We start from the raw sequence: 27124 nt of genomic DNA, 5'->3' as shown, positions 1-27124 counted from the left end.
TCGTTCAAAGGCCGGGCGCGATGTTATGACGTCACGCCCGGCCTCGGTATTCAAATTAACGGCGCCGATCTGGCTAGGAAGCCAGGATCGTTTTTTCTTTTATTCTTCCCAGCCTAGAGGTGGGATATGGGGTCTTATTGGCCCCATATCTCACTGTAAATATGTCCGATCATGCCATATTCCTATTACAAGGGATGTTTACATTCCTTGTAATAGGAATAAAAGTCATCAATTTTTATTTTTTTTTAAGTGTAAAAATAAAAAAATAAAAATAAAATTAACAATAAAAAATAAAATAAAAAAATTTAAAGCACCCCTGTCCCCGTGAGCTCGCACACAGAAGCGTAAGTCCCGCCCACATATGAAAACGGTGTTCAAACCACACATGTGAGGTATCGCCGCGAACGTTAAAGTGAGAGCAATAATTCTAGCCCTAGACCTCTTCTGTAACCCAAAATATGTAACCAGTAAAAATATTTAAAGCATCGCCAGGGGGATTTTTAAATACCAAAGTTTGGCGCCATTCCACGAGCGCGTGCAATTTTGAAGCGTGACATGTTGGGTATCTATTTACTCGGTGTATCCTCCTCTTTCACATTATGCAAAAAAATTGGGCTAACTTTACTGTTTTTTTTTTTTAAGCATGAAAAAGTTTTTTTTCAGAAAAAACGTGTTCGAAAAATTGCTGCACAAATACCGTGCGAGATAAAAAGTTGCAACGAGCGCCATTGTATTCTCTAGGGTCCTTGCTAAAAAAACATATATAATGTTTGGGGGTTCTATGTAATTTTCTAGCAAAAAAATTAGGAATTTTACATGTAGGAGAGAAATGTCAGATTTGGCCTGGATGCGAAGTGGTTAATATCCATACCAGACCCAAAGGGTCTAGTAATAAACTGGGGGGGGGGGGGGGGGTAAGTCACGTCAATACATTACAGCCACGAGCAGTTTTAAATGACAGTTATTCCTTTAGAAATGTAATTTTGCTGATCTCATTCACTACACTATGTACGGCCGACATGTAAGCAGCCTTACATAGTGTGGGACGTGGACTTAGCCCCCTGAGCCATGATTGGCCAAAGCCTGCCTTTGGCCAATCATGGCTCTCACAGCAGAGTGCACTGTGATTGGCCAAAGTATGCAGGTCAGGTACATGCTTTGGTCAATCAGCAGCCATCAATGCAATCTCTCAGTGCATTGACGGTCTCGCAGTGCATTATGGGGCACTCATATTTCCCACGAATGTCCCATAATGTTCTAAATTCAGCGAACGGGCGCCCAATGTTCGAGTCAAACTTACGATCATGACATAGATTCAACAAGGTGTTGGAAACTTTCCTCAGAGATTTTGGTCCATATTGGCATGATAGCATCACGCAGTTGCCGCAGATTTGTTGTTTGCTCATCTGCGCATCCTAAACCAGTGATACAAGGCAGGATGGATCCATGCTTTCATGTTGTCTATGCCAAATTCTGACCCGACCATCTGAATGTTGCAGCTGAAATCGAGACTCATCAGACCAGGCAACGTTTTTCCAATCTTCTATTGTCCAATTTTGGTGAGCCTGTTCAAATTGTAGCCTCAGTTTCCTGTTCTTAGCTGACAGAGTGTACCCAGAGTGGTCTTCTGCTGCTGTAGCCCATCTGCTTCAAGATTCAATATGTTGTGCATTAAGAAATGGTATTCTGGTCATTTTGATTGTAATGAGTGGTTATTTGAGTTACTGTTGCCTTTCTACCATCTCCAACCAGTCAGCTCTGACACCAACAAGGTATTTTCCACCACCAACTTCTGCTCACTGGATATTTTCTCTTTTTTGGACCATTCTCTGTAAATGTAAGAGATGGTTATTTGTGAAAATCCCAGTAGATCATCAGTTTTTTTTATATACTCAGACCAACCCTTCTGACACCAACAACCATGTCACGTTCAAAGTCCGTTATATACCTCTTTCTTCCCCATTCTGATGCTCAGTTTAAATTTCAGCAAATTGTCCTCACCATGTCTAGATGCCTAAATATATTGAGTTGATGCCATGTAATTGGCGGATTACCAGATTGTATTACCAAGCAATTGACCAGGTGTACCTAATAAATTGGCGGTAAGTGTAAGTGTAATGGTCAGATGTTCAAAAACTTTCCACCACATAGCATATAAAGTATACAGCTCAGTCATGTTAATAGTTTACATTTAAGAACAGCATTATCCTTTAATGAAAAGTTGATACAATTGGAAAAGCTCCCGATAGTCTGAGATGTATCAATTATTACATGTTTTTCCATTTACTATAATCTTATCAACATGACCCACTTGGGGTATTGTGAAAGTTCATTGTCATTTTACACCCCCCCCCCTTTCCTTTTCAGGCTCTTCTCATCCATTGTGTGCTATGAACTGGAGGTATTATAATCTTAGCTGTTACTACAAGTCCTGTAAAGAAATACAATGGAATTCCGCCAAAGAAGAATGTGAGAAAAAGTCGGCTCACCTGGTGGTCATTAATGGAGAGGATGAGATGGTAAGAGCGGTGAGCACCACTATGGGGAATAAGGAGGCTCAGTTATCATCTTCCCATGTGACCTCCTTTTAGAAGCAACACTATTACCTCTAATGGATTCATGGAGATATGGAATCTTCTAAGGAGATAAATCCAAAAGGTTCTGGGGCTCCAATACTATTTTGAGGCACAGTTCTTTCAGCTGTCAGTAGGGATTCCCGGGAAGCCAGAAGTTATTGGTTGTCAAGGAGTGGGGCAGCCGTATCCTTAGCAACTGATGACTCATTCAGCTGTCAGTGGTTCCCTGTTGACAGCTGAAGTGTAAAGGAAGTCCCGTGTTCTGTCAAAAGAGTCAGCTCATCAAAATCTCCAACTATGTCACTTCCGGTGACTCTGAAACAGCAGTAATTGGAGAATTTGATGAGTTGGCAGTTTTCACAAAACACCAGCAGTGTATACACTACGGTACATGTTATAATGAGTAAACATTGTTAGTCCTGACCGCTAATAGCCAACAACATGTCCGCCTCCAAGGCGGCGAAAACTTTTTTCCTCCTTAGCCGGCGTTCTGTCAAAAGGGCCAACTGGTCCCGTACCATAGTGCAGAGGTCTCCAACCCCTGGGGTGCAGCCTGTTTATGCAAAGTCTGCACAATCTCAGGTGTGGCAGGTGAGCAGAAAGATCACCACCAACACCGCACTTACGCCCACACAGCCCCGCTGCTACACTGTTGGGGGTGAAGCAGGCGAGCAGAGAGATGACATCTCCCGCTGTTCCGTCCACATAGCCCGGCTGGTATACTGTTTGAGGTAAGTTGGGGGAGCAGACAGATTACATAATTTCCCACTGTTCCGCCCACACAGCCTGGCCAGTATACAGTTTGAGGTGAAGCGGGGGAGTAGAGACATGACATCATCTCTCACTGCCTGCCCCGCATCACCGCTGTTCTCAATCACACGGAACCCACCTCTCCACTGCACTGCCTCTGTGCTTGGTGACAATTTGCATCTAGGAGGCAGGAGACAGTGGCATATGCAATCTGCATCTGGTGGCATGTGACTGTTGAAATCTGCATCTGGTGGAAAGTGACTGTGGCAATCTGCATCTGGTGGAAAGTGACTGTGGCAATCTGCATCTGGTGGCAAGTCACTGTGGCAATCTGCATCTGGTGGCAAGTCACTGTGGCAATCTGCATCTGGTGGCAAGTCACTGTGGCAATCTGCATCTGGTGGCAAGTCACTGTGGCAATCTGCATCTGGTGGCAAGTGACTGTGGCAATCTGCATCTGGTGGCAAGTGACTGTGGCAATCTGCATCTGGTGGCAAGTGACTGTGGCAATCTGCATCTGGTGGCAAGTGACTGTGGCAATCTGCATCTGGTGGCAAGTGACTGTGGCAATCTCCATCTGGTGGCAAGTGACTGTGGCAATCTCCATCTGGTGGCAAGTGACTGTGGCAATCTGCATCTGGTGGCAAGTGACTGTGGCAATCTGATCTGGTGGCAGTTTGCATCTGGTGGCATGTGGCAATCTGCATCTGGTGGCAAGTGATTGTGGCAATCTGCATCTGGTGGCAAGTGACTGTGGCAATTTGCATCTGGTGGCATGTGACTGTGTGTCATGAACTAGAAGTGACCAGAACTATGTGACTGCGACGGAGTGAACCAGACATAAATAGGTGAAAGTACGTTTTTTTAAAATAAATGTATATAAATGTGAATACAACACCAATACAAACTGAGTGAACAAACCAAACAACCAAACGGTGAAGATAAACAAACAAACCAGCATACGTAGCAAAAGGGAGTACCAGAATTGTAGTCAAGCCAGGTCAGGGTCATAAATAGGAGCTCAGCAGATGGGGGACAAGGAGAAAGGGAACAGGTTGCAGGATAAGGTTCCAGGGATGCAGGAATAGATAGGATCAGGTACAACAGGTTCAGGAGGCAGGAGGCAGGAGGCAGGATGTAGGATGTAGGAATCAAGGTTCAGGATCAGGTATCAGGTAAACAGGCTGCAGGTCAGGGCACAAGGACAATACCAGGGCAAAGTGTGTGTGCACTTGCCGGGTATTTATACAATGGCTGCTATCAGTCATGTGACGCCTGCCTGCATAAGGTAATACCTGCTCCACACTGCCAGGATCCCTCCGCTGGTGGACGCCAGTACTGCGGACCAAAGATTACATAATTCCAGCAGGGAAAAGCTCTTCTGACAGCTCCAAACTGCCAGGAGACACCTGCTGGTGGATCTCAGTACTGCACGCTAAATTATCGATATTACCAGCGGAGGGATCCATTCCTGACAGTACCCCCCCCCCCTCAAAGGAGTGACGCTCCAACTAGCAGTTGCTGGGAAAAGTCCATTGTGTCAAGCTGGATAGCAGGCACAGAAACCTCAAGCAGAGTAGCAGGCACAGCGAACTGGGCAACAGGCACATTAAGCTGGGCAGTCAGCATGGGCACGTCAAGCGGGGCAGCTGGCACATCAAGCTGGGCAGCAGGCACATCAAGCTGGGCAGCAGGCATGGGCATATCAAGCTGGGCAGTGGGCACATCAAACTGGTCATTGGGCACATCAAGCTGGGCAGTGGGCACATCAAACTGGTCATTGGGCACATCAAGCCGGTCAGCGGGCACATCAGGTTGGAAAGCAGGCACATCAAGCTGGGCAGCAGGCATGGGCACATCAAGATGGGCAGCGGACAGGAACATCTCAGGCTGGACAGCAGACAGAAGCACATCGGACCGGGAAGCTGGCACATTGGACCGGGAAGCTGGCACATCGGACTGGAAGGCAGGCAGCGGCACGTCAGGCTGGAAGGCAGGCAGCGGCACGTCAGGCACATCAGACTGGAAGGCCGGGACATCAGACTGGAAGGCATCAGACTGGAAGGCCGGGACATCAGACTGGAAGGCATCAGACTGGAAGGCCGGGACATCAGACTGGAAGGCATCAGACTGGAAGGCCGGGACTTCAGACTGGAAGGCATCAGACTGGAAGGCCGGGACATCAAACTGGAAGACATCAGACTGGAAGACATCAGACTGGAAGGCCGAGACATCAGACTGGAAGGCCGGGACATCAGACTGGAAGGCATCAGACTGGAAGGCTGGGACATTAGACTGGAAGGCATCAGACTGGAAGGGCCGGGACATCAGACTGGAAGGCATCAGGCTGGAAGGCCGGGACATCAGACTGGAAGGCATCAGGCTGGAAGGCCGGGACATCAGACTGGAAGGCATCAGGCTGGAAGGCCGGGACATCAGACTGGAAGACATCAGGCTGGAAAAGCTGGCAGAGGCACTCCGGGCCAGGAAGCTGGCTCTGGCACTCTGGGCCGGGAAGCTGGCTCTGGCACTCTGGGCCGGGAAGCTGGCTCTGGCACTCTGGGCCGGGAAGCTGGCTCTGGCACTCCGGGCCGGGAAGCTGGCTCTGGCACTCCGGGCCGGGAAGCTGGCTCTGGCACTCCGGGCCGGGAAGCTGGCTCTGGCACTCCGGGCCGGGAAGCTGGCTCTGGCACTCCGGGCCGGGAAGCTGGCTCTGGCACTCCGGGCCGGGAAGCTGGCTCTGGCACTCCGGGCTGGGACAGATTGGTGGGTGTGGAGGCAGGTTGGGTTAATGCAGGATAAGTACAGGGAGCAGAGACTGGATATGAGTATTTGGTTGGGAGCAGTGTGTACTGGGGTGCAACTGAGGTTGACATGGCTGATGGGGAAACATACATTTGGGTAGGCTCATAGCTGATGGCAGAGGTGGATTGTTTGGCTGGGGCTGATTGCACCATGTCAGACCATGCTGAAAGTATAAGTTGAATAAACTTAGTTTTAAGTCTCCCTGTCCAACAAAAGACCGAGCAGACACAATGCACTCAGTAATCACATGTGGGGAACAGGCTTAGTGTTCACAAATCAGCAGGATCATCTTCAAAAAGCCATACTAAAGATACAACCTGATTCATATTAAAAGGAGGAGGGAAATCATCACGGCCATCTGGGACACACGGCAGGGCCAGATCAGTACAGATCTTGATCAAAGGCTGCACCCCCCCAAACAATATATAACCCTGATCGACCAGGGAGTGAGCCAAACGGATAGCTGCAAACAACTGGTCACTAGACCATCCTTTCAAAGCCTGGCGGCAATAATCACTACTCTCAGATGCCAGCAGAGAAAAATAAATAACCTCATCGGCATTCATGTTTGCAACCAAACTGAAGCAAAATGGTTCCCCTGTGCAGCCACTTCTGGTCAGGGATGGCCCTGGTATTCTGTCATGAACTAGATGTGACCAGAACTGTGTGACTGCGACAGAGTGAACCAGATGTAAAAAGGTGAAAGTAAGTTTATTAAAATAAATGTATATAAATGTGAATACACCACCAATACAAACTGAGTGAACAAACCAAACAACAAAACAGTGAAGATAAACAAACAAACCAGCATAAGTAGCAAAAGGGAGTACCAGAATCGTAGTCAAGCCAGGCCAGGGTCATAAATAGGAGGTCAGCAGATGGGGGGGCAAGGAGAAAGGGATCAGGTTGCAGGATAAGGTTCCAGGGATGCAGGAATAGACAGGATCAGGTACAACAGGTTCAGGAGGCAGGAGGCAGGATGCAGGAATTAAGGTTCAGGTATCAGGGCACAAGGACAATACCAGGGCAAGTTGTGTGTGCCGGGTATTTATACAATGGCTGCTATCAGTCATGTGATGCCTGACTGCAGAAGGTAATACCTGCTCCACACTGCCAGGATCCCTCTGCTGGTGGACACCAGTACTGTGGACCAAAGATTACATAATTCCAGCAGGGAAAAGCTCTTCTGACAGCTCCAAACTGCCAGGAGACACCTGCTGGTGGATCTCAGTACTGCACGACAAATGATCGATATTACCAGCGGAGGGAACCTTTCCTGACACTGTGGCATGTGTCAATTTGCATCTGGTGACATATGACTGTGGCAATCTGCATCTGGTGGCATGTGACTGCGGCATGTGGAAAAATGCATCTGGTGGCAGTCTGCATCTGGTGGCATGTGGCAATCTACATCTGGTGGCAATCTTCATCTGGTGGCATGTGACTGTAGCATGTGGCAATCTACATCATGTGGCCATCTGCATCTGGTGGCATGTGACTGTGGCATGTGGAAATATGCATCTGGTGACAGTTTGCATTTGGTGGCATGTGGCAAGTGACTGGCGCATTTGGTGGCATGTGTTAATCTGCATCTGGTGGCATGTGTCAATCTGCATCTGGTGGCATGTGACTGTGGCAATCTGCCCACTGCCATAGTGTATACACTGTCGGTGCTCTATGAAAACAGACAACTTGTCGAAATCCCCAATTACAGGTGCTAGAGAATCACTGGAAGTGATATGGTTAGAGATTTTGACGAGTTGGCTCTTTTGACAGAACACTGGCAATTGGAGCTATCAACAAAAAAAGCAGCTGGCAATGTTTATCAACAACATTCCTCAGCTGCTGAAACAAAAAGATAGAAATAAACATTGTTTCTTTTGGTATCTTTCTGTTTATTCATCTACAGATCAAAAGTGATGAACTTCAATCTGTAGATGAAGTCAGTTTAAAGCAACCTGTCACACTCCCCCCCACCTGTCACACTGCCCCCATCTGTCACACTCTCCCCCACCTGTCACACTGACCTCACCTGTCAAACTCCCCCCTGCCTACCAGGCTGTCCCCCACCTGTCACACTGCCTCCACCTGTCACACTTCCCCCACCCTTCACACTCTCCCCCACCTGTAACACTGCCCCATATGTCACTCTCCCCCACCTGTCACACTGCCCTCCCCCTGCCTACCACACTGCCCCCCACCTGTCACACTGCCCCCACCTGTCACACTGCCCCATGTGTCACACTCTCCCCCACTTGTTACACTGCCCCCACCTGTCACACTGCCCCCATATGTCACTCTCCCCCACCTGTCATACTGCCCTACCCCACCTGTCACACTGCCCCCACCTGTCACACTCTCCCCCACCTGTCACACTGCCCCCACCTGTCACACTTCCCCCACATGTCACACTGCTCCCCACCTGTCACACTCTCCACTACCTGTCACACTGCCCCCATATGCCACTCTCCCCCACCTGTCACACTGCCCTACCCTGCCTACCACACTGCCCCCACCTTTCACACTGCCCTACCTGTCACACTCCCCCCGCCTCTCACACTCTCCCCCACCTGTCACACTGCCCTCCCCCCTACCTACCACACTGCCTCCCACCTGTCACACTACCCCCACCTGTCACACTGCCCCCATCTGTCAAACTGCCCCCCCACCTATCACACTCTAACCCAGTCGGCACACTCTCCCCACCTGTCATACTGCCCCCCGCTGTGACGGAACCACTTGGCATGTTGACTAAGTGCTTCCTTCCGCCAGTGTCTCCTGCCCTCCAAACTGTTCCCAGCAGTCTGAGAGGTAATACCAGCCCTTTTACCCCAAACATCGTACGCAGACAAGATGTGAGGTAAACTCCAAAGGAATGACTGTTTATTTAAACTCAGACACATACTTTATACCCCACAGGAGGACATTCCCCTCCTGATCATATTACCCTAACAGTACATATTGTACACAGGAATATAATTAACATAGCTAAACAACAACCAACATATACCATAAACATGAAAGTGGTTTTAAAGACACTTTTTTCTTTCTCTAGTTCCCTCTGTTAGATGACAGGATGTTCCCCAGTGTATGTGATTTATAACAATATGCTGCCTAATACCTTATTTTGGAGTACCGTCCGGCACTCACATGACTGCCCGCTGGTCTCCTCTCCCGATCTGACAGCTGCGGGACGAGGGCCTGAGAATCCCCTGCTGACGTCAGTCGGGAGGAGGAGACCAGCGGGCAGTCATGTGAGTGCCAGACAGTGCTCCAAAATAAGGTATTAGGCAGCATATTGTTATAAATCCCATACACTGGGGAGCATCATGTTATCTAACAGAGGGAACCATAGAGAGAAAACACTGTTATTTTTCCAGCAGGGGGGAGGATCGAGGAGCAGATCGGAGCTGAAAGGCAGGGAAGGAGGGGGGAGAGGACGGAGGAGCACAGAGGAGAGCTGCGGATGACGCAAGCACAAAAACTGACCACGGTGTCTGTCTCAACAGCCATGATAAACCGTAGTCAGTTTACAGGGGGAGGGCAGAACCAGGCAGGATCAGCTAGGTATTTCAGGTGATAAAAAGGGAGAAATTACAAAGCACAAGCACCGTGCTGTATAACATGCTTTAAAAGAACAGGATCAAATTTTTTTTTAGGGTTAGAAACTCTTTAAGTTAATTAACCGCTTAAGGAGCACCCCACATACATATACTGCAGCAGGGTGAACCTTAAGCGCAAAATCACATACCTGTACATGATTTCTTTCTTTGTTTTTTGGGGAAGTACACATGCCACTGGCGACCTGCTCCTGCTGTGGTTGGATACAGCGGGAGTCAAGCAAGCAATGTTCGCTGTCACCCGATGATTGTTCCCGAGGCAGACAGAATGGTGGTCTGCCTATGCCAACAAGGCAGATCGCTATTAGGTTAGAGGGGAAGATGGATATATTGTGTTTCTGCTAAGCAGGAACACAGATTTTTGTCTTCCCCTACTCAAAGCACCTCCCCCACAGTTAGAAAGCTCTCCATAGGGACACATTTAACCCTTTGATTGCCCCTGGTGTTAACCCCTTCCCTGCCAGTGTCATTGCTACAATGTCAGTGCATTTTTTTAGCACTGATCACTATATTGGTATCACCGATCCCCAAAGAGTGGTGCTTAGTGTCAGATTTGTCTGCTGCAATGTCACAGTCCTGCTAAAAATCGCTGATTGTCGCCATTACTAGTAAAAACAATAAAAAATATAAAAAGTCCATAAAGCTATCCCATAGTTTGTAGACGCTATAACTTTTGCACAAACCAATCAATAGATTCCCAGAGTCTGTGTGTTTTGGGTAGACATGAACTTGAATTGGAAACAAGACCACCCCACAGATCCCCCAGGCATACACCTCCCAAAGAGTAGTGTTCCCTTAAATGCCAGGGCCCATAGTCAGTGGGTAAGAAGCTTCCTTCTAGTCCTCTCCAAAAGCCCCTGTCCTGGTTAGGTCTGTCACATCCACCACCTGACACAAAGCCCCCCCACCTATCACACTGGCCCCCAACACCTGTCAAGCTGCCCCCCACCTGTCACACTGGCCCCCACCTGTCACATTGTCCCCCACCTGTCACACTGCCCCCCGCCTGTGACACCTCCCCCCACCTGTCACACACCCCCACCTATCACATTGCCCCCCACCTGTCACACCCCCACCTGTCACATTATCCCCCACCTGTCACACTGTCTCCCACCTTTCACACTCCCTGACCTATCACATTGCCCCCCCCCCCCCACCTATCATACTGCCTCCCACCTGTAACACCCCTCAACCTGTTACACTGACCCCCACCTGTCACTTTCCCCCCATCTGTCACACTTTGCTATTTGGGGATGTCTCTTTGCTGGATTGGGCTGTCTCTTTGCTGGATTGGGCTGTCTCTTTGCTGGATTTGGCTGTCTCTTTGCTATATGGGAATTTCTCTTTGCTATATGGGAATTTGTCTTTGTTATATGTGGATGTTTATTTGCTTTATTGGGCTTTTTTTTGCTTTATAGAGCTGTCTCTTTGGCATCTTATGGCACTTATTTTTGCACATTAAAAGAAATTTAGCAGTTTCATGTTTAGATGTGTTAATACTTTCTACTGTTTTAAACAAATTTGAAGTTATAATTGTATTTTTTTGGGGGGTGGGTGCAAGTAGCTAGTCTTTCCTAGGGCACAAAATAATCTAGCACCGGCCCTGTCAGTCCAGCACTGTGGTATATGTCAGAGCTATATAAATGTATAATAATAATATTGTGTGACTGTAGGGGGACATTAGAGTTTACATTTGTGTTCATTAAAAATCTTACAAACATAATAAAAACATATTTACATGTATCCAAAAATATATTAACAAAAATAGCTTACATCAGCATAGCAAAAACATAAAGAAAACTAAATATACCAACCTGAACAAAGCCATAACCTCCACCTAAACACACCCACAGGCTCAAAAACCATTACACATGTAACCCATGCATGCAGTTTTTTCCAAAATATACAATCCAATATAAAAATCTAGGGAATGTGAAAGGACAGAAAGAAAGTCATACACCCAGAGACTGACAAACAGCAGCTACGGAGACCTGATATTCCTCCACGCCTTTGTCCAGACCCCCGGCATTGCAGAGTGTTGCAGGGTATTGGCGGGTGTTGCAGAGCATTGCAGGGTATTGGCGGGTGTTGCAGGGTATTGGCGAGTGTTGCAGAGCATCGCAGAGTGTTGCAGGGTATTGGCGGGTGTTGCAGGGTATTGGCGGGTGTTTCAGAGCATTGCAGAGTGTTGCAGGGTATTGGCGGGTGTTGCAGAGCATTGCAGAGTGTTGCAGGGTATTGGCGGGTGTTGCAGAGCATTGCAGAATGTTGCAGGGTATTGGCGGGTGTTGCAGAGCATTGCAGAGTGTTGCAGGGCATTGCAGAGTGTTGCAGGGTATTGGCGGGTGTTGCAGAGCATTGCAGAGTGTTGCAGGGTATTGGCGGGTGTTGCAGAGCATTGCAGAGTGTTGCAGGGTATTGGCGGGTGTTGCAGAGCATTGCAGAGTGTTGCAGGGCATTGCAGAGTGTTGCAGGGTATTACAGGGTATTGCAGGGTATTGCAGAATATTGCAGAGTATTGCAGAGTAATGGCAGGGAATTGAGGGGTTAAATTTCAGTGAGCAGCGATGTGGGCACTGCAGATGCAGCCCACAGCGCTGCTGACACCGATCTCTTCCCCCTCCGCTGTACCGATCGGTACAGAGAGGAGGAGGTAGGAACCGGCGTCATAACATGACGCCGGTTTGTTTACAAGTGATCGCTCCGTCATTTGACGGAGCGATCACGTGGTAAACGACCGCGATGAGCGGCTGTTTACCGTGAGCCGTGATGCGCCGGATCCTGTGGGCCCAGCGGTCGTGGATGCTCTCGAGTGCGCGCCCCATGGGGAGCACGAGAGCGGAATTCTGGGAGGACATCATATGACGGCCTCCCAGAGTTAAACAACCGCCCTGTAGCCGTCATTCGGCTATGGGCCGGTTGTTAAGTTTTTAATACACAATCCATGTGTATCACCAAAATAATGGTCCCCAAACAGGAAAGATCAAAGTGGGATAGTTGATCACGAATAACATCTCAACTAGTTTCGCAGTCTAATGTCGCTTCGTCAGGAGGATATCTGTAATTCAATTGACAAATGAGCAATAACAATACAATTGACCAAAATAATAACAGCATTTCATACAATAGTATCAGTAACAAAGTAAACATGGAGGAGGAACAGAGCTGCTTACCTAAGACCCAGCATGCACAGGGCACAGGACGTCACCAAGAGGTCCCCCAAGGTGACTGGGGGGGTTAACAAGTCAATGGACTGGTATCTAGACAGATGGAGTAAAACAGTTGAAATGGGTAGGCAATGCACTTGGGGGGAGTGAGGGAATGTGACGAAAGTGTGGGACAGGAGAAAGGGAGGTTGGGAATTGTGTGTGGATGAGGAAGTGAAAAAACAAATAGGGGAGGGAAAAGGAAAGGGGGGAGGAAAGGGAGTGAGAAATTAAGTTACAAAATGGAAATTAAAGAGAAAAGAAAGGGGAAGGATGGGAAGGGGGAAGAGAAAGAAAAGTGGGGAAGAAGAAGAAAAGGGGAAGAGAGAAGAGGGAGATAAATGGAAAAAAAAGGAGGGGAAGGAGGGGAAAAAAGGGGGGAAACAAAGATGCAGTGTAACCACCTCATTATTTTACCTAAATATTTTTAAATGATGCTGACAGCCCCCAAAGTAGTGCACCTTCTTATTATACTTATTACCCCAACACAGTGCAGTCTAAGCAGTTGTGCTCAAAAGTTTGCATACCCTGGCAGAAATTGTGAAATTTTGGCATTTATATTGAAAATATGACTAATAATGCCATATCCTTTATACAAAGGTAGTGATCACATGAAGCTATTTATTATCACATAATTTTTTGTCTCCTTTTAAAATCATAATGATAACCTAAATCACCCAAATGGCCCCGATCAACAGTTTACATACCCTGGAATGTTTGACCTTGGTACAGACGCAGAAGGTGGCACTCACGGGTTAAAATGGCAATTAAAGGTTAATTTCCCACATTTGTGGCTTTTTAAATCGCAATTAGTGTCTGTCAATAAATAGTCAATGAGTTTGTTAGGTGTCACATAAATGCACTAAGCAGGCTAGATACTAAGCCATGCGGAGCAGAAAAGAACTGTCAAAAGACCTGCGTAACAAGGTAATGAAACTTTGCAAAGATGGAAAAGGATATAAAAATATATCCAAATCCTTGAATACGCCAGTCAGTACTGTCCAATCATTTAATAAGAAGTGGACAATTTGGGGATCGCTTCATACCAAGCCAAGGTCAGATAGATCAAGAAAAATTTCAGCCACAACTGCCGCAGGAATTGTTCGGGATGCAAATGTAGCGGTACCCTCATAAGGGCTGCTGATTTGGTTACTTAGAAATACGCCAATCACTCTGCTGCCAGACTCCCCACGATCAGTGAAGACAATGAACAGTCATTTACAAGGTTTTGTTACGTTTATTGTAGGATACAATTTGGGGGGAACAAAGGGTGATATGAGATGCCCATAGCAGTTGGTGTATTGCACAAAAATACTGGATAGCCTTGGCTTGAAAATTGTTGCACATCTAGTATTCTCTTGTTCTGTGTATACCGACCTTTGGTTACTTGGCCGTTCTCTGCCCCCAGTCACAGAACGCTGTTCTACTCTCTTCCGCTTTACTGCTACTTCTTCTGTACTGATCTTGTCCAGCATTCAAGTCCTGTATTCCCTGGTCACAGCAGTTTGATACCTTTTCAATAAGGATCTTTATCTAGAGCTCCCTCCTAGCGGTTCCTCCATCCCTCCTCTGTGCTCAGTGCATCCCCGCGTGGGGATGCCCAGAACAGCACCTCAATACTCCATGCTGTTTTTTTTGGCACTTCAGACTCCTTCTTGACAGCACGTGACCCACGCTTATATGGGAGGCCTGCCCCCTGCCAATAAGTCCAACCCCCATTCCAGAACCATATTTCTGGAAGCAGGGGAGGCATCTCTGAATCCAAGCACAGGTGACCACACCCACCACTACACTGAACACTCCCAGTCACATAATCAAAATAGACAGGCCCAGCGCACAGCATAAGCCTGCCTAAATTTACCTACACATATCCTGAGCTGGAAAAATCCTATTCTAGCACCTACCTTTAGTTAGAGGGTGCTACACAAAGAAAAACCCAGGGGTAACCTCAGGAGAAAAACCTCAGGCTTCCTTCTGGCAGCTCAACCATGCAGCACTTTTTTGTTCAAGTATTGTTAAATTGTGCTCCTTAACCACTTGCCGACCGCCGCACGACGATATACGTCGGCAGAATGGCACGGGCAGGCATATGGGCGTATATATAAGTCCCTGCCTGCCCGCGGGTGGGGGGCCCGATCGGGCCCCCCCCCCGGTGCCTGCGGCGGTCGGCATTCCGTCGAGAGCGATCCGGGATGAGGGGGCGGCCATTCATTCATGGCCACCCCCTCGCGATCGCTCTCGACGAATGGAAATCCCCGGTGACATCACTTCCTCTCCTGTAATGTAAACACAGGAGAGGAAGTGATGTATTCTCTCCTCCGTGTCGGTATTTTTCGTTCCGACACGGAGGAGAGCGGATCGGTGAGTTGCACCAACACTCTACACACACAGTAGAACATGCCAGGCACACTCACACCCCCCCTTTACCCCCCGATCACCCCCCCAATTACCCCTGCCCCCCAGTCACAGTGACACCAATGTCATTTTTTTTTTTTTTTTTTTTGCATTGGTGTCATTTGTGACTGTAATAACTGTTAGGGCAGTTAGAGTTAGCCCCCTTTAGTTCTAATGTGCCCCCCTAACCCCCCCCAATAAAGGTTTAACCCCGTGATCACCCCCCGTCGCCAGTGTCACTAAGGCTGGGTTCACATTGCAGCGGTTTATGAGAACGAATGTGATTCGCACCGCACTGCAGTGCAAATCACATCCGATCTCTGTGCGATTCGAGTTCAGCCATTCGCCGCACCCGCCGCACCCGCCACACCCGCCGCACCCGCCGCAAATTCGCACGGGACCCTTTTTTTGGCCCGCAGCAGAATCGGATCGCATGGGTGTTCACACCATGCGATCCGAGTTTGCAGATCGCACTGCGATATGCGAACTGATCTGGGGGTGTCAGTAACATTTCACTGACACTCCCAGCAGTTCGCATAGGGCAGTGTGAACTGCCGCCGGGAGGCATGCGATGCGGGAACCCGCCGCGGATTCGCGGCGTTTCCGCATCGCTCCAGTGTGAACCCAGCCTAATAAGCGATCATTTTTCTGATCGCCGTATTAGTGTCACAGGTGACGCTAGTTAGGCAGGTAGGTATTTAGGTTCGCCGCAGCTTTTTATAGCGCCAGGGACCCCCATATACTACCGCATAAAGCCCCCTGATTGCCCCCTAGTTAACCCTTTCACCAGTGATCACCATATAACTGTTACAGGTGACGCTGGTTGGTTAGTTATTTTTTTATAGTTTCAGGGCACCCGCCATTTATTACCTAATAAAGGTTTAACCCCCTGATCACCCGGCGGGTGTCATTTGTGACTAATAACTGTTAGGGCAGTTAGGGTTAGCCCCCTTTAGTTCTAAGGTACCCCCCTAACCCCCCCAATAAAGGTTTAACCCCGTGATCACCCCCCGTCGCCAGTGTCACTAAGGCTGGGTTCACATTGCAGCGGTTTGAGAACGGATGTGATTCGCACCGCACTGCAGTGCAAATCACATCCGATCTCTGTGCGATTCGAGTTCAGCCATTCGCCGCACCCGCCGCACCCGCCGCACCCGCCGCAAATTCGCACGGGACCCTTTTTTTGGCCCGCAGCAGAATCGGATCGCATGGGTGTTCACACCATGCGATCCGAGTTTGCAGATCGCACTGCGATATGCGAACTGATCTGGGGGTGTCAGTAACATTTCACTGACACTCCCAGCAGTTCGCATAGGGCAGTGTGAACTGCCGCCGGGAGGCATGCGATGCGGGAACCCGCCGCGCATTTGTGGCGTTCCCGCATCGCTCCAGTGTGAACCCAGCCTAATAAGCGATCGTTTTTCTGATCGCTGCATTAGTGTCACAGGTGACGCTAGTTAGGCAGGTAGGTATTTAGGTTCGCCGCAGCTTTTTATAGCGCCAGGGACCCCCATATACTACCGCATAAAGCCCCCTGATTGCCCCCTAGTTAACCCTTTCACCAGTGATCACCATATAACTGTTACAGGTGACGCTGGTTGGTTAGTTATTTTTTTATAGTTTCAGGGCACCCGCCATTTATTACCTAGTCTCACTAGTGTACCCCTAAATTTAGGGGTGTCTACTTTCCAAAATGGGGTCATTTGGGGGGGGTTTGTGCCATCTTGGCATTTTATGGCCTTCAAAACTGTAACGCCCTTAGAAAGCCTGAAGGCGGTGCTTGGTTTTCGGGGCCCCGTACGCGGCTAGGCTCCCAAAAAGTCCCACATATGTGGTATCCCCGTACTCAGGAGAAGCAGCAGAATTTATTTTGGGGTGTCATTTCACATATGCCCATGGCATGCGTGAGCAATATATCATTTAGTGACAACTTTGTGAAAAAAAAAAAAAAAAAAAAAAAGTTTGTAATTTTCCCGCAACTTGTGTCAAAATATAAAATATTCCATGGACTCAACATGCCTCTCAGCAAATAGCTTGGGGTGTCTACTTTCTAAAATGGGGTCATTTGTGGGGGTTTTGTGCCATCTTGGCATTTTATGGCCTTCAAAACTGTAATAGGTAGTGAGAAGTGAACTCAAAAATTTACGCCCTTAGAAAGCCTGAAGGCGGTGCTTGGTTTTCGGGGCCCCGTACGCGGCTAGGCTCCCAAAAAGTCCCACATATGTGGTATCCCCGTACTCAGGAGAAGCAGCAGAATTTATTTTGGGGTGTCATTTCACATATGCCCATGGCATGTGTGAGCAATATATCATTTAGTGACAACTTTGTGAAAAAAAAAAAAAAAAAAAAAAGTTTGTAATTTTCCCGCAACTTGTGGCAAAATATAAAATATTCCATGAACTCAACATGCCTCTCAGCAAATAGCTTGGGGTGTCTACTTTCTAAAATGGGGTCATTTGTGGGGGTTTTGTGCCATCTTGGCATTTTATGGCCTTCAAAACTGTGATAGGTAGTGAGAAGTGAACTCAAAAATTTACGCCCTTAGAAAGCCTGAAGGCGGTGCTTGGTTTTCGGGGCCCCGTACGCGGCTAGGCTCCCAAAAAGTCCCACATATGTGGTATCCCCGTACTCAGGAGAAGCAGCAGAATTTATTTTGGGGTGTCATTTCACATACGCCCATAGCATGTGTGAGCAATATATCATTTAGTGACAACTTTGTGTAAAAAAAAAAAAAAAAAATTTTTTTTTGTCATTATTCAATCGCTTGAGGCAAAAAAATAAAATATTCAATGGGCTCAACATGCCTCTTATCAATTTCCTTAGGGGGTCTACTTTCCAAAATGGGGTCATTTGGGGGGGGTTTTGTACTGCCCTGCCATTTTAGCACCTCAAGAAATGAGATAGGCAGTCGTAAACTAAAAGCTGCGTAAATTCCAGAAAACGTACCTTAGTTTGTAGATGTGACAACTTTTGCGCAAACCAATAAATATACAATTATTGACTTTTTTTTTACCAAAGACATGTGGCTGAATACATTTTGGCCTAAATGTATGACTAAAATTGAGTTTATTGGATTTTTCTAATAACAAAAAGTAGAAAATATCATTTTTTTTCAAAATTTGCGGTCTTTTTACGTTTATATCGCAAAAAATAAAAATCGCAGAGGCAATCAAATACCATCAAAAGAAAGCTCTATTTGTGGGAAGAAAAGGACGCAAATTTTGTTTGGGTACAACATTGCATGACCGCGCAATTACCAGTTAAAGCAGCGCAGTGCCAAAGTGTAAAAAGACCTCTGGTCATTTACCAGCAAAATGGTCCGGTCTGAAAGTGGTTAAAAACAACCACACCATCTTTTTGGAGAGCAGCCTTTATTTCTCCTGTGGTTACCTGTTGGTTTTTCTTTGCATCATGAGCAATTCTTCCACCAGTTGTTGCTGCAATCTTTTTTGGTCTACCTGACCTTGGCTTGGTATCAAAAGAGCCCCGGATTTTCCACTTCTATAAAGGGATTATATATTACTGACTGGCATATTCAAGGTTTTGGGTATCTTTTTATATCCTTTTCCATCTTTATAGAGTTCCATTACTTTGTTACGCAGGTCTTTTGACTGTTCTTCTCTACATCCTCATGGCTCAGTGTCTAGCCTGCTCAGGGCACCCAAGTGAGAGCTAACAAACTCATTGACTATTTATGCACAGACACTAATTGTGATTTAAAAAGCCACAAATGTGAGGAATTAAGTAATAAGAAGGTTCACTATTTTGGGGGCTCTCACCATCATTTAAAAATATTTAGGTAAATTGAATGAGGTGGTTGTGCTGCATTATTTATTAATTTGGTTTTCTGAGGTGTAGAAACAGATATCAGTGCTAGTAGCAACTGTTAGTGAATATTTGCACTTGAGTTTTGTATTTTCTAATTTTCAATTTTTCGTATAATTTGTTTTTTTTCCCATCAAGTATTGGAGTACTAAAAACACTCAGAGTCTGGTAGCACGGTAGTTTTTCCAAAAACTTTTACATCAATTTCTATCTTTTGTCTTTCTGAAGGAATTTCTATGTAGGTTTGCAGAAGAACAGTCCTTATGGGTCGGTCTGAAAAAAGAGAGACCTGAGGGATGGAAGTGGGTGGACGGAACTTCTCATAATACGACAAAGTAAGATATAGACCCTACCCTTCCCCCCACCCCTCCGTTCCCTTAGACATAGAAATTGCAAGTCATATAACTTTGATCGGGTTGGAGATTTTATCTAATGTACCCGTTCTGAATGTTACCATCAGTTCTTTCATACAAAGTATTTTCTTTTTTGTGGAGGATTAAATCAATTGAGTTTCAGGCATTGTTGTAAAAGGGACAGCTGCTATTTGGACTCCTGGGCTCAGTGACAACCGGGACACTAAGCCCATCAACTGACATGATCAGCTCTTGGGCTTGCTACACATTGCTCTATCAAACCACCTGTAGTAGATCAGAAAAGGGAAGCCACCATATATTCAAACCTGAGCAGCACTCAGACCTGAAAGTCTACACAAAGAAAAAAAAAATTGCCCATGGGACTTTAACCCCTTCAATACCGGGCACTTTCACCCGTTCCTGCCCAGGACAATTTTGAACTTTCAGCACTGTCGCACTTTGAATGACAATTTACACGGTTACGCGGTTACACTGTACCCAAACTACATTTTTATCATTTTCTTCCCACAAATTGAGCTTTCTTTTGGTGATGTTTGATCACCTCTGCGATTTTTATTTTTGCTAAACAAACTAAAAAAGGCCGACATTTTTGAAAAAAAAAAGTTTTTCTTCATATAAAATTTTGTTTTCTCCTTCACCGATGGGCACTGATGAGGAGACACTGCTATGTAGAATTTATGGGCACTGATAGGCAGCATTGATATGCAGCACTGATGCGCACTGATAGGTGGCATTGATGGGCACTGATGGGCACTGATAAGCAGCACTGATTGGCACTGACTGGTGGCATTGATGGACACTAATAGATGGCACTGATGGGCAGCACTGATTGGGTAGGTACTGACAGGTGTTAATGCTGGGCACTGATTGACACTGTATATCCAAACAAAAGAACTCGCTGCTCCAGGTGAGACAGGAAGCCTAATGATATCACAGGTGCCCGCCTCAGCTCGCCTCCGCATATGATCAACACTGAAGAAATGGTTGCACTCCAAGATCCATCAAAATTATTATTTAATAAAGAATATCCCAAGTGTTACAGTTCAAATGGTAGAAGAGTTTCACAGACTAACAAGTGCGCTTAATCATTACCTAATTTGAACTGTCTATAACACTTGGGATGTTCGGTATTAAATAAGAATTTTGATGGATCTTGGAGTGCAGCCATTTCTTCAGTACTGATTGGCACTGTGATGGACACTGATTGGCACTATGGTGGGCACTGATTTGCACTGATGATGGGGCACTGACTTGGCACCGATTGGCAGCTTATTGGTACATTTGATGGGGGCTATGCTGATAATCAATGTGCTTATTAATAGCACAGACCACCCCTCTGACAGGGAAAGCCGCCGATCGGCTCTCCTTGTCAGCGCAAACTGAGGAATGCCGTTTATCGGCACTTCCTGGTTTTCATGCGATGATCAGCTGTGATTGGTGTCAGAGGCTTCTTATCACGATCGGAGATGCGACTGCGCGCCCCGTGGGTCATAGGAGGATTGTGTCAGCATGGTAGGTGGAGGCTGGCACTCAGCAGCAGCAGTCTTTTAGGCATGATTTACAGTCCCAAGAAACCCGTGGACTTGTACGTGGCTGGGAGGAGGTAGCTGCAGATCATGCCGTCCTTAGTGACCCAGAGGACTCCGGACCGAATGCCTCAGCTAACCTACGCTGCATGTCCTCCCTGATCCTGCAAAGCCTGTGAAAGGATCCTCGTATTCTTTGGATCAAAGAGAGGGTCCATTACTGGCTGGCAACTCTCCTTGATCCACAGTACAAGGGTAAGGTTGCGGACCTTATCTTGTCATCGCAGAGGGAGCAGAGGATGAGACATCTCTGAGAGGCCTTGCAGAAAGGTCTGTGCAACGCATTCCTAGAGACTGGGAGGTTACAAACTCCTGGTCCTGGACAACGTGTTGCTGAGGCTTCGGTCAGTCAAAAGGTATGATAGGTTCCAGCAACCATCGCCAGTGTCTGATTTACATCGTGCAGGTATACCTAGGGGCAAGGTCAGACTTGGACACCTTTCCCACCGAAAATCCTCTGGCTTACTGGGTCTTGAGGATGGATCACTGGCCAGAGCTTGCACAGTATACAACTGAGCTACTGGCCTGTCCTGCATCCAGCGTTCTTTCGGAAAGCACATTCATTGCTGCTGGTGGCTTTGTTACCGATCACAGGGTGCGCCTGTCCACCAACTCGGTTGATCGACTGACCTTCATAAAGATGAATCAGTCTTGGATCACCCACAGCTACCAAGCACCTGAAGCTAATGTAACCGAATATTTTTTTTTTGAAATGTCACATCCCTTCAAGACTGCCTATGCTGATGCTGAGTGACTGTCCTGTTATTTTGATTGACTATATTCTTCCTCCTCAATGATCCTGCTGACAGCTTGGAAGAACATTTTTGGCTCTGGGTGCCGCCACCAGTGGCTAATGCCCAATTTTTCAGCCCCTGTTTAACAGGGGCATGTAATTACAATTTTGATCCACAGTACATGGGGTAAGGTTGCGGACCTTATCTTGTCATCGCAGAGGGAGCAGAGGATGAGACATCTCTGAGAGGCCTTGCAGAAAGGTCTGTGCAACGCATTCCCAGAGACTGGGAGGTTACAAACTCCTGGTCCTGGACAACGTGTTGCTGAGGCTTCGGTCAGTCAAAAGGAGCGGTGGAGAAGGTGGCCGTCTGACAGATGCGTTCAGACAATTTTTTAGTCCACAGCCCCAAGGTATGATCGGCTCCAGCAACCATCGCCAGTGTCTGATTTACATCGTGCAGGTATACCTAGGGGCAAGGTCAGACTTGGACACCTTTCCCACCGAAAATCCTCTGGCTTACTGGGTCTTGAGGATGGATCACTGGCCAGAGCTTGCACAGTATACAACTGAGCTACTGGCCTGTCCTGCATCCAGCGTTCTTTCGGAAAGCACATTCATTGCTGCTGGTGGCTTTGTTACCGATCACAGGGTGCGCCTGTCCACCAACTCGGTTGATCGACTGACCTTCATAAAGATGAATCAGTCTTGGATCACCCACAGCTACCAAGCACCTGAAGCTAATGTAACCGAATATTTTTTTTTTGAAATGTCACATCCCTTCAAGACTGCCTATGCTGATGCTGAGTGACTGTCCTGTTATTTTGACTGACTATATTCTTCCTCCTCAATGATCCTGCTGACAGCTTGGAAGAACATTTTTGGCTCTGGGTGCCGCCACCAGTGGCTAATGCCCAATTTTTCAGCCCCTGTTTAACAGGGGCATGTAATTACAATTTTTGATGCAATACTTTGCAGCAGGGCTCATTCCTGCACTCCAACTAGAGTATCTGGGAGAGGTTGCAGTTTTGTGGAACCAGCACCAGTGCCTAAGGCCCCATTTTTCAGCCCCTGTTTAACATCCAACTTACAAACATCTACTTGCAAATGTAAGGAGACAACAGGAAGTGAGAAAAAAAGACAGAAGGCCAAAAAAAAATTATACAGGGGTGATAACCCTTCCCTATGTTCTCCAAAAAGCTTAAAAATAGATTTTTTGACTGGAGCTACACTTTCACCACTTAAAGAGGAGGGCCAGTTTAAAAAAAAAAAAAAAATATTAAAAGTCAGCAGCTGCAAACACTGTAGCTGCTGACTTTTAATAAGCACACTTACCTGTCCAGGGCGCCCGCGATGTCGGCCGCCCGAGGCTGACCCATCCCTCGGCTCTCGTGTCCCGGCGCCGCCATTTTGGCTAAGGTAAACAGCGCGAGTCGCGCAGTGCTTTGTGAATGGGAGTTCCCAGAACACAGAGCGACCCATTACCCAGAAGATGCCGCATGGAGGAGAGAAGACAGAAGATCTCCACAGAGGAGGAAGAGGCAGATTAGGACGATGTGCCTAGCATCAGGCATTTCTGGTAAGTTAAAAAAAAAAGTTTTTTTTCAGATTTTTTTCTAATTTTTTATGTATTTTTTTTTTCAGGGTGGCTCTCCACTTTAAGGACCAGGCCTCTTTTTCAGATTTGGCGTTTACATGTTTAAAACAGTTTTTTTTGCAAGGAAATTACTTAGAACCCCCAAACATTATATTTTGTTTTTTTTCTAACACCCTAGAGAATAAAATGGCGGTCATTGCAATACTTTTTTTCACACCGTATTTGCGCAGCGGTCTTACAAGCGCACTTTTTTGGGAAAAAAATCACTTTTTTGAATAAAAAAATAAGACAACAGTAAAATTAGCCCAATTTTTTTTAAATTGTGAAAGATAATGTTAAACGAGTAAATTGATACCCAACATATCATGCTTCAAAATTGCGCCCGCTCGTGGAATGGCATCAAACTTTTACCCTCAAAAATCTCCATAAGCGACATTTAAAAAATTCCACAGGTTACATGCTTGGTGGTACAGAGGAGGGCTAGAATTATTGCTCTCGCTCTACCGATCATGGCGATACCTCACATGTGTGGTTTGACCGCCGTTTTCATATGCGGGCGCTACTCACGTATGCGTTCGCTTCTGTGTGCGAGCTTGTCTGGAGGGGGGGGGGGGTTTCTTATTTATTTTACTTGATTTTATTTATTTTTACACTTTAAAAAAAAAAATGTAAACATCCCTTGTAATAGAAACAAGCATGACAGGACCTCTTAAATATAAAATCTGGGGTCAAAAAGTCCCCATGGTATAAAGACGATTGGGGGCCATCTTAGCCTCACTCGTCTCCATACCCAGCAGAGGAAAGGACCCGATCGCCTCCACCGCTGCCGATAGCTCCGGTAAGTGGCAGGGGGCGCAGGAGAGCAGCGGGAGGGGGGTTGCACCTCTCCCGCCATCGATAACGGTGATCTGGTGGCGAACACGCCGCGGAGACCACCATTATCGTACACAGGACCGCCTCCTGTAAAGAGGGATATCTCAGTTGTGGCAGCTACCGAGATATCCCTCTTCAAAATTATGACGTATATATACAGGAGGCGGTCCTTAAGTGGTTAAAAATGTACCAGTTCAAAATTACAAACAGATTCTACTTAACACAACAAATCTACACAGTCCCTGTCTTGTTTGCACCGCCTGTATACTGCTGTTCTGAGTATATAGGGCCTGGGGGCCCCATGCCTTTCCTTTTTTTAATTTGGGTAGGGGGTTCCCCTTAATATCCGTACAAGACCCAAAGGGGCTGGTAATGGGCGGAGGGGGGTTCCTATGCCATTTTTCTCAATGATTTTCATCCGTATTGCTGGAACCAGACATGACATTAAAACCGCAAGCAGTTTTAAATGACTTTTTTTCTGTTAAATGTAATTTTGTGCAGGGACTGTTCTAAACACGTGCCACACGTGCCACTTCACAGGCTTACTATAGACACCCCCCAGGCACAATATTTAAAGGAATATTTCACTTTTTTTTTCACTTTAATCGTCATTAAAATCAGTGCTCCTGGAAAAACTGACGTTTAAAAAAAAAAAAATTGTATTGATACATGTCATCTGGGGCAAGACCCAGGTCTCCAAACCCTTTTTAGGACACTATCTTGCATATTAGCCTTTAAAATTAGCACTTTTGATTTTGAACGTTCGAGTCCCATAGACTTTAATGGGGTTCTAAAGTGCATACCAATTTTCGGTCCATTTGAAGGTTTTGATGCCGGAACCGAAGGAACCAAACCGGGAGGTGTTCGGCTCATCCCTAGTGCTGTCCAATAGGGATGAGCTTCGAGTTCGAGTCGAACTCATGTTCTACTCGAACATTGCCTGTTCGCCTGTTCAGCGAACAGTGAACAATTTGGGCTGTTCGCAGCAAATTCGAAAAGTCGGAACACCCTATACAAGTCTATGGGAGAAATCTAAAGTGCTCATTTTAAAGGGTAATATGCAGGTTACTGTCCTAAAAAGTGTTTGGGGACCCGGGTCCTGCCCCAGGGGACATGGATCAATGCAAAAAAAAGTTTTAAAAACGGCCGTTTTTTCAGGAGCAGTGATTTTAATAATGATTAAAGTGAAACAATAAAAGTGTAATATTCCTTTAAATTTCGTAGCTGGGGGGTATCTATAGTATGCCTGTGAAGGGGCGCATGTTTCTGGTGCTTAGAACTGTCGCTGCACAAAGTGTCATTTGTGCAGGAAAAAAAGTCTTTTAAAATCACTTGCGGCTAAATTGTCGGGTCTCCGTAATACAGAGAACACTCAATGAGTGTTCTCTGTATTAGCCGACAATTCATTCATTCATTGATTAAAAAAAAAAAAAAAAAAAAGCGTGGGGGTTCCCCTAAATTCAATCAAAAGGCCCTTCAGGTCTGACATGGATATTAAGGGGAACCCCGTGTCAAATTAAAAAAAAAAAATTGACGTGGGGGTCCCCCCAAATATCCATACCAGACCCTTCAGGTCTGATATGGATATTAAGGGGAACCCCGCATCAAATTAAAAAAAAAAATTGACGTGGGGGTCCCCCTAAATATCCATACCAGACCCTTTATCCGAGCACGCAACCTGGCAGGCCGCAGGAAAAGAGGGGGGGACGAGAGAGCGGCCCCCCCTCCCTCCTGAACCGTACCAGGCCACATACCCTCAACATTGGGAGGATGCTTTGGGGGTCTGTGACCCCTCAAAGCACCTTGTCCCCATGTTGATAAGGACAAGGGCCTCATCCTCACAACCCTGGCCGTTGGTTGTGAGGGTCTGCGGGCGGGGGGCTTATCAGAATCTGGAAGCCCCCTTTAACAAGGGGACCCCCAGATCCCGGCCCCCCCCTGTTTGAAATGGTAAGGGGGTACAAAAGTACCCCTACCATTTCACAAAGAAAGTGTCAAAATGGTTAAATAAGACAAACACACTTTTGAAAAATTCCTTTATTAAAAATAAAAAAAATAAAAAAAAAATTCCAGCGGTGCTAATCCACTCTTGCTATCCAGCGACGGGTCTCCGGGGTCCAGCGATGGATGATCATATCCAGCGACGGGGGATCTCTCAGTCCAGCGCTGTCCATACATGCTTCTTCTGTCTCCGCTCCGGAGACACTGCAGAGAGCCGAGCGCTGACATTTCTTATATTGGGAGGGCGGGGCCACCCGTCACCTGACCCCGCCCCTCTGACGCAGGAGAGGGAAGCCAGGGGTTCCCCAGTGACGTGTGGGTGACCCCGCCCCCTCTGATGTAACGGAAACCTGTGTTACATCAGAGGGGGCGGGGTCACCCACACGTCACTGGGGAACCCCTGGCTTCCCTCTCCTGCGTCAGAGGGGCGGGGTCAGGTGACGGGTGGCCCCGCCCTCCCAATATAAGAAATGTCAGCACTCGGCTCTCTGCAGTGTCTCCGCAGTGGAGACAGAAGAAGGAGGTATGGACAGCGCTGGACTGAGAGATCCCCCGTCGCTGGATATGATCATCCATCGCTGGACCCCGGAGACCCGTCGCTGGATAGCAAGAGTGGATTAGCACCGCTGGAATTTTTTTTTAATTTTTTTTATTTTTAATAAAGGAATTTTTCAAAAGTGTGTTTGTCTTATTTAACCATTTTGAAACTTTCTTTGTGAAATGGTAGGGGTACTTTTGTACCCCCTTACGATTTCAAACAGGGGGGGGGCCGGGATCTGGGGGT

At 46.9% G+C, this 27124-nt stretch overlaps 1 protein-coding gene across 1 annotated transcript in view; it reads left to right on the top strand.

Annotated features, from left to right (window-relative positions):
• The window catches only part of LOC143964187 (C-type lectin domain family 4 member E-like), a 161343-nt gene that overhangs the window by 109110 nt on the left and 25109 nt on the right, over positions 1-27124 (top strand). The window contains exons 6-7 of the mRNA XM_077473884.1: positions 2368-2519; positions 19405-19511. Coding sequence (XP_077330010.1) covers positions 2368-2519; positions 19405-19511 — 259 coding nt within the window. The remainder of the gene's footprint in view (positions 1-2367; positions 2520-19404; positions 19512-27124) is intronic.

Source organism: Lithobates pipiens, unplaced genomic scaffold (genome assembly GCF_037356315.1).
Source record: "Lithobates pipiens isolate NorthernLeopardFrog02 unplaced genomic scaffold, aLitPip1_a1.2 Scaffold_8, whole genome shotgun sequence".
NCBI classification, from domain to species: Eukaryota; Metazoa; Chordata; class Amphibia; order Anura; family Ranidae; genus Lithobates; species Lithobates pipiens.
Note: the sequence above shows the minus strand (reverse complement) of the source record. Positions and strands in the feature narration are given on the sequence as shown.